We start from the raw sequence: 17,456 nt of genomic DNA, 5'->3' as shown, positions 1-17,456 counted from the left end.
TCGTCCTCTTCGTCTCCTCTCAGATTTGCTAAGACAATTTGGTACTAACAACCTGTTTTCCAAGTGTATGTGCTCAGCTGGGGCTAATCCTGTGAGGCAGGTCATCTGTAGCTACCGTGTTTCCCTGAAAATAAGACAGGGTCTTCTATTAAGGTTTGCTCCAGAAGACTCGTTAGGGTTTATGTGCAGGGGTCGTCCTCCTGAAAAATCATGCTGGGGCTTATTTTCCAGGTAAGTCTTATTCTCGGGGAAACACGGTACTTTAGGACTGAAGTCCCGTTACATGATGGGCTGTGCACTCAGCTCCCTTTAAGGAAGGACTTTGATCTCCTGACTGCGGCGCAGGCCCAGAGAGCCTCTCAGTCACGTGTTGTGCTGCAGTTTCCTTCCCTAGCGTCCTACTGACTGCTGGAAGCATGTCTGCCCCCGGAGGACCAGCGGTACAGGGCCTCCCGCGCCGACTCCCGCTCTAACCCTCCGCTCTCCCGTCCTCCAGCATTCCTGCGGCACTGTGCGGAAGACCGTCAGATCTGCCCTTCCCTAGCCGGCTTCCAGTTCACTAAATGGGACAGCGAGACCCATAACGAGGTGTGGTCGATGTGTGGACGTCTGAGGGCTCTGGGCATTTCTCCAGCACCTCGTGGTTTCACTGAGCCTGTCAGATTAGTTCTGCCCAGTGGGAACCAAAACTGTGGCATCATTTTTATTCAGCCACAAGTACAGAAAATATTTCCTTTGGCCCTTCTGTGGGGAAGTGCCAAAACCCTGGGGGTGGCGGGTAGGAGTGGGGACCAGTAGACAGTTCAGGGCCTCCCTCGGTGAGGGGCCGTGCCACTGCTGGGGCACACTCTTTACCACATTTACTCGAACGTGGTTATCCCAGTGGCCGCTGGTCCCTTGGGTGCTGTCAAGCTCAAGGAATTTCCTGCTCTCTGAGGTTGAGACCCTTGGCACAGTTTCCTGAGAAACTGTCTATATTTTTAGCATGGCCCCTTTAGCCTACTTACTGCAGCTTCCAAAATAATGGTCTCCACGGACAACTGTTTTCTCTAAACATGTAGCTAACGGATGCGGGTTTCTGTTCATGTTTTACAAAATGTGCCCAAGGCCGCTACAGCCCCGCCCTGTGCCCCAGTGTAACCGTCCTTGGTGCTTTTCTGTCCTGAGAACATCGGCTCCTGGGAGGGGGAGGAGGCGCGTCCGGCCGTGACCGGGGTAGTCGTGGGAATACCAGCAGCCCTGTCCTTGCTCCCTCAGTCTGTGTCGGCCCTGGCAGACAAGTTCAAGAAGAATGACCAGGTGTTTGACATCAACGCCGAGGCAGAGGACAGTGATGGCGGGGACTTCCCTGACGGGCCTCTGGAGGACGACTTGGATGCCAGCGACGAGCCCGACCACACCGCCTCCGGGGAGCACACCGAGCTCAGGAGCTGGAGGGAGCCCACCCACGGCCAAAGCTGCCAGTAAGGCTCTCAGGCTACGGAAATGCTCCCGTGGGAGCATCCCGTGAGACCTCCTGCTGGGACAGTCTCGTTTCCTCTCTGATTGGCTGGGCTGCTGTGCGGGCTGTTCACACGAGCTGAGCCATCCGACTCACGATGGAATCACACCTACCTTTGAATGTCGCTCAGCCACTTACTGATTACAAGAGTGACGTTGCAGGAGTTTGTAAGGAAGAGTTGAGTAGGTGGAGCGCTGGGAAGGAGCTGCTCCGTTGGAGGCTCTCGGCCCCACTCGCGTGCAGTAGCATGGAGCGTGCTCCCATTACACACGCGTGTGCTTCGGCCAAGTCACTCCATATCATTACAGACCGAAACAGGCTGATGTGCTGCTTACAGAACAAAATGTGGCCCCTGCCTGAAGGGCCAGGCGAAGCGGGGCTGGGCAGTGTTGGGTCACCAGGTAGGCAGACCAGGGCTGTGCAAAGCAGGGGAGACTCAATAAGCAGAAAGCATTGGGCATGTGGGGTGGGAGGCGAGGTGGTACAATTGGTCTGCAGGCATTTAAAGTTCTCATGACTCTAGTAACCATCTCAGAAAATCAGAACTTTGTTGTTCTGCGCGTAATAGAGTGGTATTATTGAAATGTTGGATATGATTTGGAAGCGGGATCCCGCCCTCCCCCAGTGCTGAGGGCCCCTAACAGTCTTGAGTGGGCCTGGGTATAGAACAGCTCTGATGATGCCTGTGCCTCGAAGAGCAGCTCTGCAAGGCTGGGCTTGGGGCCAGCCAAACTGGTTGAGTGGGTAAAATCTCAGAAGTCGTGCAGTGTAATTTCCCACCGAGGCGAGAATCCCTTCCAGAGTGTTGCTTTATGTCTCCAGGCTGAGACTGCTTTCTTGAGCTCAGTTTGTTCGTGTGGGATGTGATTTGACTGAATATGTGTCCTCAAATCGGAGTAGAGGTCGAGGGGCTCCTGTGGGCACCTCCAGACCCTCCAGTACCCCCTCCTGGTTTGTGCTACGTATTGACAGACCTGTGATTTTGTCCCTGTTGCTATCCTGTCTTCTGAGAAGTGAGAAATAGCAGGCAGCTTGGTGGGACATTTTCAGGTGTCAGAGAAGAGCTGTCACTCTTCCTAAACAATGCGGTGACATCTGAGGAACTGATGGCAGCAAAGAGACTTTCGTTTTGTTACTTTGTTCGGATCGTAGACAGTTACTTTGAGCTACATTTCTCTCCCCAGCTTCAGACAGAACAAAATCTTAGAGTCCATCCTGCTGAGTGCCTTAGGGGTGAGGGCTTGTGTTCTAGTCTAGGATTCTGTCCATCTTGAAGCCCCCCACCCTTGGCATGGTGCTGGCCTTACCCTCAATAGGTGTTGGAGCTGAACTGGACCTGGCCATGGGATGTGGGGCAAGTGACCTCATCCTCCGGGCTCTTTGTTTCCTCATCCGTAAAACGAAGGTTGGGACTCGATGAGAACAGTAATATCTGATGTTTACTCAGCTCCCCATTACCTGTGTTATCTCACCTGATTTTTGTAATATATAAAATGTAATTACTTAAACCTCACAACAATTGTATAATTAGGTCCTGTTCGCCCCATTTTACAGATGTGAAAACAGGCTCAGAGAGGTTAAGAAGTCCTGGCAGCATGTAATGAGTGACGGATGGCAGGCTCCACGCAGAGCCCTTAGCTGACAGGGTGTGAGGCAGCTACTGTGTTACCGTTTCCCTGGTCTCCCTAGGTGACGGTCCTGCGTACCAGGGCTGAATACCATGCACCGCACTAGAAGGTCTTCAAGCGCTTCTCTAGCTCGGTGGGGTGGGGACGGTGCTAGACTTAAATACCCGGGTCAGAGGGATGCCCATGGTACTGTCCCTGGATGGCAGCAGCAGTGTAAAAAGGGGAGCTCTGCGCGCCTGAGGAAGGTCCCGCCGGAGGAAGCTCTCGATGTCCGCACAGCTCAGAGCCTGCCCCTCCTGGTCTGGGCTGCAGACATGGCCTGTGTGAGGTGTTCTGCGGGGCCAGCTGGAGGAGACCTTTAACCCGCAGGCTGAGCTGGTGCTAAACTGAAGGGGGGCGAGGGGGCAGGAAGAAGAAATGGAGTTCTTGGGGATTGGAGGGACGGGCCTCGAAAGGGGTAGGCTGTGGTTAGGTTACTTGTTGAGTGGGGACTGTGTTATCTGCCGCTCAGCACCGTACTGAATTATCACATGGCTGCATTGAAGCCTCCAGGGCCTCCGTCCAGTCGTGGCCCACAGACTCGGGACAGGAACCAAGCTCTTTATAGCTTTGCCTACAGTTCCTCATTCCCAGCCCGGCCGCCGAAACGAATGGAGTACCCGTGAGAATTGAGTGGGGGTGCTGCAAAGCCGTCTTCTCTCCCTCGGGTTTGCAGGGCAGTTCAGTGCACTTGATAACAGGCTAGGTCTCATGCAGACTAGAGATGGGATGTTTTCGTATTTTGATTTTGTAAAATTAATTTTTAGTTACACAATAAATATGCAGGTACAGTCTCCTGGTTTTTAAAAAAGATTCTGTAGATACAGGCAAAGTCCCCTTTAAAGTATTTTTAGCTTATTCCATCAGGCTTCTGTAAAGGGGATTTCCATGTGTGGCTCACTGCAGGTAAGAGCCCCTGCCTTCTGAAGGTTCCTTGTTACCCCTTTAGAGGGCAGTGGAGCAGCTCACACCCCTGCTGATTGGCAGAGGCCTGTAGGAGGAAGCTACCTCACGCTCTAATGGTTCGCAGGAAGGGCGAAAACCCCACCCAGACTGCCATGCTGGACTGGGGAGCGAGACACCTCCCACGGCGAAGGATGAACTCCAGATAGATTATGAGGGGCCCCAACATCTGAGGCACATAAATCAGCGTAACATCTTCGCTGGTAGAGAACTGCAACAGAGTTGCTGGAGCCCTCCTGTGTGGAAGGGTGGTGAGGAGAGGAGAGGAGTACCAGCCTGTGACAGGAGCCTGTGTGGGGCAGACCGAGGCTGGGCTGCAGGGCTCGTCGACTCCCAGCTCTGGCAGTTTACTCGCTGGGTCATCGCATGGGAAACAGCCTCTTTCTACCTCTGTTTTCTTGTTTCTCAAGTGGTTAAACTTGCTTTTACAAAGCACTTTGAAACATCCAAAGTACTTGTGTAGATACGATCATATTGTTATCAAATCAAGAGAAACAACGCTTTGATGAAGTCAGAGCTCGGGGGTTGTTGATGACGAAGCATTTGTATTGTATTGGCCTTTCTCAGAAATGTTGCTCGTTGTGGAGAAGCAGGTAGGTGGTCTTCAGCCGCGTCACATGCCTTTTACGTGTAAATGCACGCTGGTGCTTATCGGCGTGGACGTGGCTGTACATGTAAAAATGTGCTTCCATGTGTTGCAGGGAAGAGATGATCCCCCTTGGGGATGCAGACATCAGGACCATGTGCCCCCTTCTCTCCATGAAGCCTGGAGAATATTCCTATTTCAGCCCCCGTACCATGTCGCTGTGGGCCGGGCCGGAGCACTGGCGCTTCAGACCCCGACACAAACGTATGTACTTGCGGGTGGAACCTCTTAGGAAAAGAGTACGGGTGAGAGGCCGGCGGGTCAGCTGAGGACGGGAAATGCTGGTCGCTGTTCTGTTGCAGCCCCTGGTCAGAAGCACACAGACGAGCCAGCCTCCCGCGGACAGTAAGCTGGCCGGGCCTGGGATGGAAGCTCGGTTAAGACTGAGGCCTCTGAGTAGGAAGAGCCCCCAGAGCTGGGCTCACGGCTTGGTCCTGTGCCCTAGTGTCCATGTGACTTCACACAGTGGCTGTAGGTGGGAATGACCAGTGGACTCAGGCCCACGCGAGGCGGCCCCCAGTGGGGCTCTGTAGGGGGTTGTGGCAGCTTCCTGTGTGTCGCAGTCCCTCTTTGAACAAAAAGCAGGGACTAATTAGCATATAGATTTTACTGTGTTTTATTAGCAAAAACACAAATTACAAGTTAAGGATGAGAATCAGGTGTGTGGTTTGCCTTTCCCAGCGCTGTCAGGGATCAGTTGGGGAGGCTGTGGGTGTGTCTCGTGAGCTGAGGAAATGGCCTAGGCCCCAGCGGCGAGCAGTGTTCCATCTGTGTCCGTTTCTGTAGAAGACGCTACCTCGAAATCAGAGAACAGAAAGAAGAGCACAAAGAAAGAATTTGAAATCGACTTTGATAGCGACATCGACTTGGACGATTATTTCAGAAAAGCAAAGGTTTGTGTTGCATTTATTACCGTGTGTACTTTCTTAGGTTACTCTTTGCATTCCTCCTTCCCTTTTAGATGTGATTTTTAAACGTTTATTATAAATCTAACTCTTAAATGGATGGCTTCAGTGTCCCTTAATTTGTAGAGGAATCGAGAAATTGTACCAAATTCAGTGGCAGAGAGAATCATGTTTAGAATGTGAACTTGGAACTCTGATGGCAGATTAGTGCTGCCCATAACCTTTCCTGAGCTCCTTCCAAAAAAGAATAGGTTTTCACATTTTCATTAAAGATGCCTAAAAACCACTTTTTTGTTTGTTTGTTTGTTTGTTTGTTTATTTGTAATTGCTAGGCTCCTACTATCCTGACCAAGTCCACTTTGGGGAACCAGAGCTGGAGGGCCTCCACTCTCCCGACAGACTTCCATTATGAGACTGACGATCTCATCCGGCTGCACCTCAAACCGGGCACCAGGGTAAGTAAGGCTGGTTGTCGCTTCCTCGAGGCCGCTGTGGTCGTTAAGCCTGTTTCCAGCATGAGAGCTGTCAGGTGGCTGGTAGTGTGACGGTCAGGCTGTGCCTCCTCTCCTGGGGGCAGGGTGTGAGCCAAGGGCACTTGCTGGGAGGTCGGGGTGAGGCCGAGCTAAGGGGAAAAGCTCATAGGATCGGTGCACCCTCTCAATTTGGAAATGCCTCGTCGGTGGGGCTAGAAGGCTGGCCACGGGCTCACGTGCTGATATGCTAAGGGGATAAACAAAATCGTTTGTTGAGGTTTGTACAAGTTGTTAGTTGTTTCTTGATTCCCTCATTTTTGCACTGAAGTTGTGGATTCACTAGCCAGATGCTTTCTCCAGCCCACGTGGCTTCCTCGTGATCCAGGTATAGATGGGAGCCCACTGTGACCTTGGGGCAACGGAGGTGCCGAGCACCTGACCACACAGCCAGCAGGCTCCCCTGCGACTGGCAGGACTTGAACGCGAGACTGCCCTGCTGCACCCCAGCCAGTCGCTGGTCACGGCGTTTGCCTGTGGCTCTTCTGGGAGGCTGGGAGCACGTCCCTATCTCCAGGGCGACTGGCAGTGGTTCATGCAGGTCTCATCTGGTCGGGACCATTGCTCACTCGCGTTCCTGGTTCTGTTAGTCTTTGGTGTCGAGTGTGCAGTCTACATTTCCTCTTCCTTATTTTGCCTGTTCCTCCACAGGTCTTATGAATACAGTTCCCTGATTTCACTGATACCTCACATTCTGTTTTTAGAAACCAACCCTGACATAATTTTCTTTCTAAGCAATACTGCTCATTTAATAGAAATATATTTGACCCTTGAACAGTGTGGGGATTGGGGCACTGTTCCCTTCATACAGCTGGAAATCCACATGTAACTTTTGATTCCCCAAAAACTTAACTACTGATAGCCTTATCGATAACTTAATAATTGATTAGCATGAATTTTGTATGTTATGTGTCTTATATACTATATTCTTATAACAGACTGAGCTAGAGAAAATTAAGAAAATCATAAGAGAATACAGTTACAGTATTTATTTAAAAAATCCATGTGTAACTAGACCTATACAGTTTCAAGCCATGTTGTCCAAGGGTCAACTATACTCTTAAAAATGCAGAAAGAACTAGCATACCATTATACATCAGTAACCCTGCAATTGAAAAAAAGAATAAAACCATAAAAATACAAAGTTGCCGCGGTAGTAGCAATTATGACTACCATCTCTATTGGTTAGATGCTGGCAGCAAATTCTCTACATAGGAATCGAGGCTGAGGAGGAGTAGAGCCTGGCTGCAGCCAGCTGAGGGGTTGGTAGGCCTCTCCCACCCGGCCAGCCCAGCCTCGAGCTGCTTCTGATCACCCTCAGGAACAAATTTCCCCACATGTGGCAGGCACGGGCACCACGATCCCTCACCCAGCAGAGACCCTGGGCACACGTGGTAAACACTGGACAGTGAACGCTCTGGCTGGACTCTACTGATCAGCCAGCCAGCAGCTTAATAATGGGGGTTCCAATAGCGGCCAACCAGACAGGAGCCGATCACGTACCTTTTCTGAACCATTCCTTGTGGGCTCTGGACACTTTAGAGTGTGTCCAGGGCGTTTAGAAACTGGGTCATATGAGGAGCCATGGGAGACGATGGGCCTTTCTTAACTCAATAAATGTCTATTGCTTAATATTATCTTTGGATTTGTATTACAAAAACATGGACTTTTGAAAGGGGCTGCATTTGGAGTACATAGTTGCCTTAAAATAATGAATGTGTAAAGTGTACACCCCTTTAATCCCATTTCTTCACCCCAAAGACAAACATCCAAGTGAGTGGTGTGAGGGCCTGCAACTATCTAAGGGCTGTGGTCAGCAGGCCCCCGAAGCGGTGGTGACAGGCAGAAGAGCTGGCTGTTTCTTCTGTATCTCTGTGGGGAACAGCGACTGCCCACGGATGGGACAGGCTGCCTGTGAACTACACTGGTCAGGGAGTGAGTGTTCTGTCAGAATCGTTCGAGCAGCAGTTTGTCTTCTTTTCAGGCACCTGTAGGCAGTTTCGATTTTAGTGCAGGAATGCTTTTTCAAATAAAATTGTGTGCAGACCGAATTGCAAACCAGCTGCTCTGGTTCACTTGGGTGGTGGAGACTCCGAGCCCTATGACCTGGGCTTGCCCTGGATGGAGCTGGAGAGTTGCTTGCATTGGGTGACTTCTCGGGACCCTTATGACCCTCAAATTCTAGGAGATTGAGCAGAGGAACTACAGTGATTTCCCCAACCTACCTGTGGCTCCTTTTCTAGAAATGGCTGTGTGCAGTTGTTCTTGCCTTCACCCAGTTACTTAGGTCAGCGCGAGGCCAGAGGGAGGACAGCGAGCATTATGAGGAAATCGGGGACTATGATTACAACAACCCCGGCGACACCTCCAACTTCTGCCCCGGGTTACAGGTAAGGGGACAGCGCTGTGCTCACCCCCACACCCCTCCTGGGTGGCGGGAGGCCGTAGGAAATGCTGGTCAGTGGGGGCGTGTGCAGGCCTGGCCTGCCTTGCTGACCGCCCTCTAAGCTGGGAGAGCAGACACTGTCCAGTAACCCTGGCCACGTGGGGGGGTCATTAGCCTGTGCAAAGCACGAGGATTGCCTGTTTGGGGATTTCAAAGGAAAAGAGCATGTCCTGCCCTAGGAGCTGATGCTTCGGTCGGGAAGACAAAACACATCCTCGTAGACACGAGAAGACGGTGAACGTGGTGGGCTCGGGAGGCCAGGCTGTAGCCGGGTGTTGGTTCTCGCGGTGGACTCGCACACACTGCTCCCGTCCTTAGGGCCCAGCCAGACCCGGCAACATCGGTGTCCCTCCAGCGAGTCCGCTCCTGAGACACAAGTGGGGGTAACAGGAGAGCACTAGGTCGCCTCTGGGGCCCTGCACGTGGGGAGCGGGGAGACAATTGGGAGAAGAGCTATTCCCCTTATTTTCTCACCTGGAGTGGGTGGGATTTTGTACTTTACTGTAAACCCACACTGACCTCCTGACCAGTGTTTCTCAGACTTGTAGCAGACACGACCTCACAGGGAGAGCTCAGTGTAAAACCGTTCCTGGGCCCCACCCCACACAGCTGGTCTGTCCTGCTGGGCTCGGCCAAGGATGCCTTTCTCACCGGCTCCCGCTGGGAGCTCTGCTGCCGGGAAAGGCAGCCCTATATTCATTGGAAGTCCAGGGGACCCTGTGGCTGTTGTGATGACTGCGTCCTTTTGAATCCCACTCTAGAGTCTTCGTTAACAGACGCCTCCCTCTGGAGGATAGCCAGCAGCTTCTCGAGGCCCACCCTGGGCTGACTCGGCATAACGATCTCTGTTCTTGCCGTGTCATGCGGAGTCTGTTTCAGGGGCACCTCATAGCCCCTCGCACCGCTTCAGCCAGACCTGAACCACTGTTTCCTTGCCCAGGCTGCTGACAGTGATTATGAAGAGTCGGATGACTTGTTTGTGGGGCCAGATGGGGTCTCTGAGCTCGCAGCTTGTCCTAGCGGTTCACCCCAGGCGACACAAGAGAACAATGACACACCTCTTGTCCGAGGAGATGTCACCAGTTACAAGGAGTCAGACCTGGTCGCTGAGCCGCACAAGGTAAGATGGAACGAGAATGTTGTCTCACAGTGTCTCTGGGGACCTGTGTCACTCGCCTCCTGGCTGAGAGTCTCGTGGGTCTGAGCTCAAGTTTTTCTCCTCAGTTTTAACCCATTGCTCTTGTAGAGGCTGATTGTTAAATAGGGGAAGAACTGCCACTCGTTCGGTGTGTGTGGAACGAGCCATGTCTCTGACGGTCGTGATAAACCAGTCACACGAAGTCTGTGAAGCAGGCTGCAGGTGCTGACGGGGAGCTAGCCATGTGGCCCCGGAAACCTCGGCCGGACTCAGTTCCTATTAACTGGTCTGCATTAAGCATCTGTCTGTTTCAGAGCAGGTGAAAGGCTGTCATATGTATTAGATTCACTCACCTCCTTTTCATTGGAATTCCAGGTGAGCTTTATTGTAGATTGTACTTGACCAAGAAGACATTAGGTTGAAATGAGGGACTCTATGTTCATGTGTCTGAAGAAAGCACCTTGATTCCGTGGTTTCAACTCACTTCTTCCTTCCTTGAACTCCAGGCTCATTCTATAATGCCTTCATGGTAATGTTTCTATCCCCTGCTTAGTTTGACTCCGTCACATGCGTCTTGCAGGTAAACAGAGTGGAAACCCGTTATGCCAAGACAGCCAAAAAGATGGACATGAAGAAACTGAAGCAGAGCATGTGGCACCTGCTGGCGGGGTCCGCACTGGCCAGCGAGGTAAGGAGGCGACAGGCGATGGGCTCCACTTCCCCTCTGGCGCCCTGCGTGGGGAGCGGGGGGGCTGCCGTGTCCATAGCTCCTGGATCCAGAGCGCTAACGTCACTCAGACGCCAGAAGGCATCACTCAAATGCAGGGATGTCACACCTGACAGGTGAACCGGGGGTGTGACCCGCGGCCACACACCAGGTAGCCGCGAGGCTGCACGTGGATTCCTCAGCCTTACTGCGGATCAGAGCACAGTGACGGATGTCTGTGCTGCTTCGGTCCCAGCCGAGGGAAGGCGGAAGGAGGGTCGCTGCTGGTGCCGCTGCAGTTGGCGTGGCCCTGTGGATAGCACATTCTAACGTCAGGTGCCACGCGGTGTTTAAGCCCTTGGAGCTAATAGCTCTGACTTGGGAAATGCATTCTAAGTAGCAAAGTGAGAAAACAGTTTTTATGCTGTCAAATTCAAATTGTCTCACCTTCAGGGCAAGGTGAAACCTGGTGATGCTTCCAGCTGCGCCAGCTTCCGTTAGCTCGAGCCCCGCCCCCTTCAGACCCCTCTGCTCAGGTGTGTTCTGGCTCCACTCAGCCCGCTCTCGCGTACCTTCTGCCACATCCATGATTTGGCTGAGGACCCTGAGCTGTGTAGCCTGGGACAGCAGATAGAGCTTCAGTCACACTTAGGAGGTTTTAGCAACTCATGGGATAGGATGCAAATGTAAGAGAAATGTGCTTTTTAAAAAGTAGGAAGGGGACTCTGCTTAACCTCACATTTGAATGACTCAGAATACCCTGTCCTGCAGGGATGCTGGTTAACTAAAGGTTTGTTTTTTTAAAAAAACCTTTTATTATGAAAACATGCAACCATATTCGAAAGTAGAGAGAAAACAGACTAGTATAGTGAGCAGCTGCCTTCAGTGATCATCAGTGTTTTACCTGTGCTGCCGCCCGGCCCTGCCCTGTCCCTGCGCCGTCAGGTACACATTCGGGGTTGTTCTAATGCAGATACCGGACATAATACCCCTCATAGCTGCTTGCCTTCACACGGAGGCATCTGTGAGTGCGTGAGTGTGTGCCAGTGTGTGTGCCAGTGTGTGTGCGGGTCTTAAGTGAAAAGCTCGAGTCTGCTTTCAGGTACGGATTCTGTGCTGCCCTTGGCTGTATGCTCCAGTTGCAGCTACATGGTTATGGCTTCTTGTTAGTATTTTGTCATTGTTTTCCTATTTTCTTTGTAGTTTTTCCTTCACTGGGATCCCACTGGCTGTTGACACCCCGTTTACCAATACTTGGTACATGTCGGTGTCATGGGCCAGGCCTAAGGCACTGAGTCCCTTTATGGAGGCTTTTCCTTGAAAAACGTAGCTAAGAAATTGTTTTAATTTCATTCCGATATAGACTTTTCCTTCTGGAGATAGAACTTTGTACGTTTACGTTGCACCCTCAAAAGTGAACTGGCCCCAAATGTCTGATGTGGAAATGTCCCTCTGTTAGGCCAACTGCAGTGAGACCGGCAACGAAGGGGCCCCAGTGGAGGTGGCTGGCGACAAGGCGCTCAGCGGGCTAACCCGGGACCTGCAGAGGAGGTACGTGCAGGCCAACAGGGACTGGCGTCAGGGCCCCACACAGGGCGCGTCAGCTCGAGCCTGTTGGGCGACGGGCCCCCCACACCACCTGCTGTTCTGACTCTGGCAGGTGTTCTGTCTCTTCCCTGCAGTGATAAATGAGTTAACGCAGACCAACTTTAGACGGGCTTTTTCTGCGCCAGTGGTTGGAATGCAACAGGAGATGTTTTAGTTTCAGATAAGAAACCGGAAAAACCTGCTTATGAAATGCATCTGAAATATGTCTTTGTTTCTCATTAGCTGATTCACGGGACGTGTGTGCTCCTGTTGATAGAGTCACAGTGACCTAGCTAAACACTGCCCTTTGTCTTCCAGCCTGCCCCCCACCATGGCTCAGAACCTTTCTGTACCCCTGGCCTTCGCCTGTCTCCTGCACTTAGCCAATGAGAAGGTGGGTGACTGATTACCATGGCATATTCTGTCTGTGTCCGCCTGTTTCCGCTTTTTTTTTTCATGGGCGACCTCATACGATATCTTATGTACAGGACCACCATCCCCTCAACCCAGAAGACTGACCTGGCCCCGAGAAGGAACTTAGGAAAAGGCCATCAGCTGTGATTAGCAATGAAAATAATTAGGAAGACCCAAATGGGAATATTTAGACATGTCCATTCCCAACGAGGAAACATAAAGTACGTCTATGTTATTGGGTGGCAAAAGCTTTACAGGCCAAATCCTGCCAGTGCCAAGGTCAAGACACATGGGAAACGAGGTGGAGAAGAGGGGAGAGCTGAGGGCGGAAGAAAGACTGATGGAGGCCGCCAGCCAGGTGGGGCTGCCAGGAGCAATGACGAAAGTCAGGAATGGAGCTGTCTGCCACAGGAGGGAGACAGCAGAAATGCCACCTGTGACAGCGTGCCAGGCCCCTCGCTGGCCACGCCAGCCAGCAGAGCTGTGGGACAGTTATTCTAAGAGCAGGTGGAGACCCATGCTCTTAGGGGCCTGTTGGTGCCACCGGAAACGTGCTGTCCTTTAGTGTCCCCAGGCAGCTGGTCCCTGACGCAGACTTTGGCACTTAGCGGAGCAGACCATGGGCTGGGCTGTAGCTCGTGCTGTGACCATCACTAGGCCCGGGGCACCCGCTGCCACCACTGCAGACGCTCAACCTCGGGGGCATGGCCCTGCCCCGCGGGAGAGGTGGCTGTCGGAGTGCGACAGCTATGTGAACCTTGATGTATGGTTGGAGAGGGTTGATCAAGTTGGAATGGAATGGTAGCAAAACTGGGGTGCTGCTAGGAGCACCCCGGATTTCCTGTGTGTTGGTGCCTGACCTCTGGCTCTGCTTCCCAGGCCTGCCTTTGCTTTGGATTGACTCAGTCCCCAAGCAGACATGGTCCCCAGTAGGATGGCCTGTGTGGCAAAGCCACCAGCCAGTCCCAGAGACCTGCCTCTGGGAATCAGGGGCCACTTCTCTTGCCAACTTCTAAGCCCATGACCTCACTGAAGAAGAAGAAACTGTCCCTTTGATTTGGGGTAGGGACAGATGTAGGAGAGCTGGGGCCAAGAGCTGTATGTGCCTGACAGTGGGGCTGACCACTGGGCCTGTCACCACCAGGCTGGGTAACAGCTGAGCAGAATGGCCCAGCTCAGCTGCCAGGAGCCGTGGTGGCTGGGTGTGGACTGAGGCACAAGTCACAGGCTGCTGGCTGGAAGGCAGTGTCCTGGGCAGCAGTCGTGTGCTTGTGGAGGACAGAGGTGACAGTGTCTCCGTGTGGTTCCTGACACGTCCGAAGGCGTTTGATGGCAGAAGCCAACTACATGAGGAAAGAATGGTCAAGAGGAAAGAAAGAAGAAAAGGATACATTGTTATACTGACAAGAAATCCACAGGTGGCTCTGAGGAGGACCCCACCTGAGGCGGGGGCATGCTGGCCACCATCCATCTGACATTGCCACGTGTTGCTGCTGAGCTTCTCAGTGGGGGACCTGGGATCACTATGCTTATGGATGGAGCTGGGGGACCCCGGGTGTGTCCTCCTAGCACATGCAGACTCCTGAAATGGGGGGTGCCCCCACAGCACAGTCCAGGAAGCAGAGCGCTCCCTGGGCGTGTGGCCTCAGAATCCTTCCTCGTTTTGTGGGAGCTCCTTGTGGCCCTCCCTTGGCTCCCAAGTAGCCACCGCTCCTGAGGTCGGTGACATGGCTCCACCACTGCTCCGCTCCCCCCACTGTGGCAGTGCCAGCTTTGTCCCTTGTGCTGCGTCTCTGAAAGGGGCCGCAGGACTCTCAGCATTTGAAGCATAAGGAGGTGGCCCCAGACCATGCCCTCTTGGGCAGAGCACTGAGGCCGTTTCTGGGGCCTGGCTTTGGACTATTGGAGACTATCTGATGGTCACTGGCTCTGAGAGTCACCATGAGAATCTACAGGGATCTGTGACAGAGCTTAGCACCACCAGGAGGAATCTCCTCACACTCTACCGGAATGCCTACTCCTGCTCTTCCACTCCCCTCTGGGTCACGAGCCCCCCATATGCCTGTGATGGGGCTTGGCACCCCCTGATGGGCGCTGGCCCTAGGTGCCCACAATATGTGACTGATCAGCCACACCTTAGCAACTTCCGGACCCCAGGCTGCAGATGTCACACCTGGGAGGTGTGAGCTGAGCTTTCCATCTGGAGAGTCCGGGAGGGGTGCTGGGGAGGGTGCTGCTGAGGGCAGCATGTGGCAGCTGCCCCACCACAGTGCCCAGTGTGGGGTGGCATGAGCTAGGCAAAAGGGGCTCTGGCTGGTTAGGTCCTGAGGGGACAGTTCCTGGGACTGGTGGAAAAGTCATGGAGTAGGAGGGTGGGAAAATGCCTGCACAGAGACGGGGGAGAGAGTGGCTGTGTGGCTGTCACCCAGGGCGGTATGGGTCGTGAGGGGGGAGAGCCAGAGGCCACACACGGCCGGTCCGTGAACATGCTGTGGCTCCTGGTGGCCTCCCCGTCACAGGCCGTTGAGCACCTGGGCCCTGTACACAGATCGTTGCCGCACTCAGGCACAGAAGGCTTGCTCGCTGCTTTCCCCCTGCGATTGGCAAGGATTTGGAACCAGCTCTATCATGAAAATTGTATTTGCTGTGACATGATTTTACTTATAGTCACTGCCTTGTTGCCTCAATTAGTGTTTATTTTGTTACACCTGCATTCTCGGTGTACCAGCGTCCATGTGTCTTTCATCTTCCTTCAGAATCTAAAGCTGCAAGGAACCGAGGACCTTTCTGATGTTCTTGTGATGCAAGGGGATTGAGTTCGCCAGGAGAAGTCAGCAAAGGGGGCTCGTCACTTCCTCAGTGAGCAGGACGTCTCCACTTGGGGTGCTACCATGCGGGGCTGGTGGCAAGGCGATAGCCAACTTCCTAGGTGCCCATTTGTCTCTCGCTCTTCCCCTTCTGTCCCTCACAGTCGGTGAACCAGCACCCGAAGCTCCACCCTCCACTAGAGCTTTCTGCCCTGTGGTGACCACTAGGTGGGAGGAGAGGGCGAGGGTGCATTACTGTACCATTCACTGCCCGTGTGTGGTTTTAGTCTCCTAAATTGATCTCTTTTCCACGCTTTACTCTTGTAGAAAATGAGTTCCCAGTAGGTATTTGTGGTCCTTTAATAACTACCTAATTCATGTACGTAAAATACATCATGTACACTTATAAATGTATATAATGCTCAAAATAAAATCATTCTAAATATCATGCTGGCAAAATACTTGAGTACCCACTAGATAAGTCTAGACTTGTCCTTACGCTCAAGGGGTAGAGTCTTGGTAGGTCGACAAGATACCCCCGTGTCCGTGTGAGGCAGGAAACGCGGAGATGATGGGTCACAATGGAGTGAAGGAGAGAAGTCACTGGCTGGAGGGTGATGGCTGTAAAAGTTGCTGACATTTCTCAAGTGGCCCCTGCGTCCCTTGCAGGGCACTCCATTTAGCCTCACATCGCTGTTCACCGAGAAGAATGTCACTGTTCTTCTCACATTCACAGTGGGGAAACAGGACGCAGAGGCCGAGGACCCCGTGGACGGCAGACAGCTGACTGTCAAGCGCTCGGCCTGGGACCAGGAAATCTGCTTCTGGAGTCTGCTCATAGCCACTGTGCCACGTGCTGCTCAGGTTGCAGGCTCAGTGCTTGCAGGTGTTGGTCCGGGTGAGTCTGACCTGGCAGGTCCTGGGTCTCCGCCAGAGGGTCCTGTCACCATTCATTTTAGATGTCAGGTCAGAAGCAATGGAGTGTATAATTGGTGATTAGTCCTGATAATAAAGAACTTGCTCCTAACTCAGAAAACAAAAGGAAGAACAAGTAACCCCCACTCCCCAGGAGTGTGCTTCCTAAACTGTCCCACATGTCACCTGCTCTGCTCTGTTGCGAGGGTGAGACTTGTGGACATGCCCTGTGACCGCCCACACCTGGCAGCACATCTCTGGCCGGGGCTCCTGGGGGTGGGACTGACCAGGGGTCTGCGCTCAGTCCTCTATGGTGGGGGCTGGGCGGGGGTTGAGTGGCCCATAAAACTGGCTGGGGTGTTGCCAGCTTCCTCAGTGGCCTCCCTTGCCCACCACTCTGCCTCTCCCAAGCTTCTGCACCCCCCCCCCCCATTTATATCGTTGCTGTGTCAGAATTTATTTGACTGCGTGCAATAGAAAACCCAAATAAGTGGGTTTGCAAGTAAGTGGGCTAGTGTGGCCGTTCCTTGAAATCATAAGACCTAGCAAGGATCATTCTAGCTCCTCTGCCAGCCCTAACATAGAGCTCTTACCCTTGTGTTTCAGTGTGGCTGCTGGACTCCAGCCATCATCCATATTCGGCAGCTGGATGAGAGGTTGGGGGAGAAGGCAACCACCCACCTACTTTCAGTCTATAGATTTGCCTTTTCTGGACATTTTACATAAATGGAATCGTGCAATACGCAGTGACTGGCTCCTGCTGAGTACAGTGTTTTCGGGGCTCATGCAGCGAGGGTCCGCACTTCATTCCTTGTTACAGCTGAGTAATATTCCACTGTATGGATGGGCCACATTTTGTGTAGCTATTCCTCAGTTGCTGACATGCCGCTTCCACTCTGGCTGCTGTGAATAATGCTGCTAGAAACATTCATGCATGAGTCTTTACATGGACATGCTTTTCCTGCTTTTGGAAATGTGCCCAAGAGTGGAATTACTGGGTCATCTGGTACCCCAGCCTGCTGAGGAACCACCAGGGTGTTTCCGAAGCGGCCGCACCGGTTTTACACTCCCACCAGCAGTGTCCAAATAAGCGATCCATTTTCCCCGCTTGTTTGCCAGTTCTGTCTTGTGATTCTGGCCGTCCTAGCGGGTGTGAGGTGGTGAGGTGGGGTCTCATTACGGCTTTGATTTGCATTTCCCTGGAGGATAATGCTGCGTGTTCACTTTCCAG

At 52.7% G+C, this 17,456-nt stretch overlaps 1 protein-coding gene across 4 annotated transcripts in view; it reads left to right on the top strand.

Annotated features, from left to right (window-relative positions):
* The window catches only part of NCAPH (non-SMC condensin I complex subunit H), a 28,907-nt gene extending 13,149 nt beyond the window's left edge, over window positions 1-15,758 (top strand). For 2 of the 4 annotated variants that reach the window (XM_019725886.3, XM_074332534.2), the window contains exons 8-18: window positions 497-588; window positions 1,258-1,463; window positions 4,833-4,981; window positions 5,564-5,670; window positions 6,015-6,137; window positions 8,492-8,602; window positions 9,599-9,778; window positions 10,377-10,484; window positions 11,962-12,053; window positions 12,408-12,483; window positions 15,260-15,758. In XM_019725886.3, coding sequence (XP_019581445.3) covers window positions 497-588; window positions 1,258-1,463; window positions 4,833-4,981; window positions 5,564-5,670; window positions 6,015-6,137; window positions 8,492-8,602; window positions 9,599-9,778; window positions 10,377-10,484; window positions 11,962-12,053; window positions 12,408-12,483; window positions 15,260-15,319 — 1,304 coding nt within the window. In that variant the 3' untranslated portion in view covers window positions 15,320-15,758. Of the gene's footprint in view, window positions 1-496; window positions 589-1,257; window positions 1,464-4,832; window positions 4,982-5,563; window positions 5,671-6,014; window positions 6,138-8,491; window positions 8,603-9,598; window positions 9,779-9,904; window positions 10,066-10,376; window positions 10,485-11,961; window positions 12,054-12,407; window positions 12,484-12,577; window positions 12,746-15,259 lie in introns of those variants that run through there. The other 2 variants (XM_074332533.2, XM_019725887.3) reach the window with 2 other exon arrangements.
* Window positions 15,759-17,456: the final 1,698 nt, after the last annotated feature.

Source organism: Rhinolophus sinicus, chromosome 2 (genome assembly GCF_057876585.1).
Source record: "Rhinolophus sinicus isolate RSI-liver-muscle chromosome 2, RSI-T2T, whole genome shotgun sequence".
NCBI classification, from domain to species: domain Eukaryota; kingdom Metazoa; phylum Chordata; class Mammalia; order Chiroptera; family Rhinolophidae; genus Rhinolophus; species Rhinolophus sinicus.
This window is presented reverse-complemented; position numbering and strand designations above follow the sequence as displayed.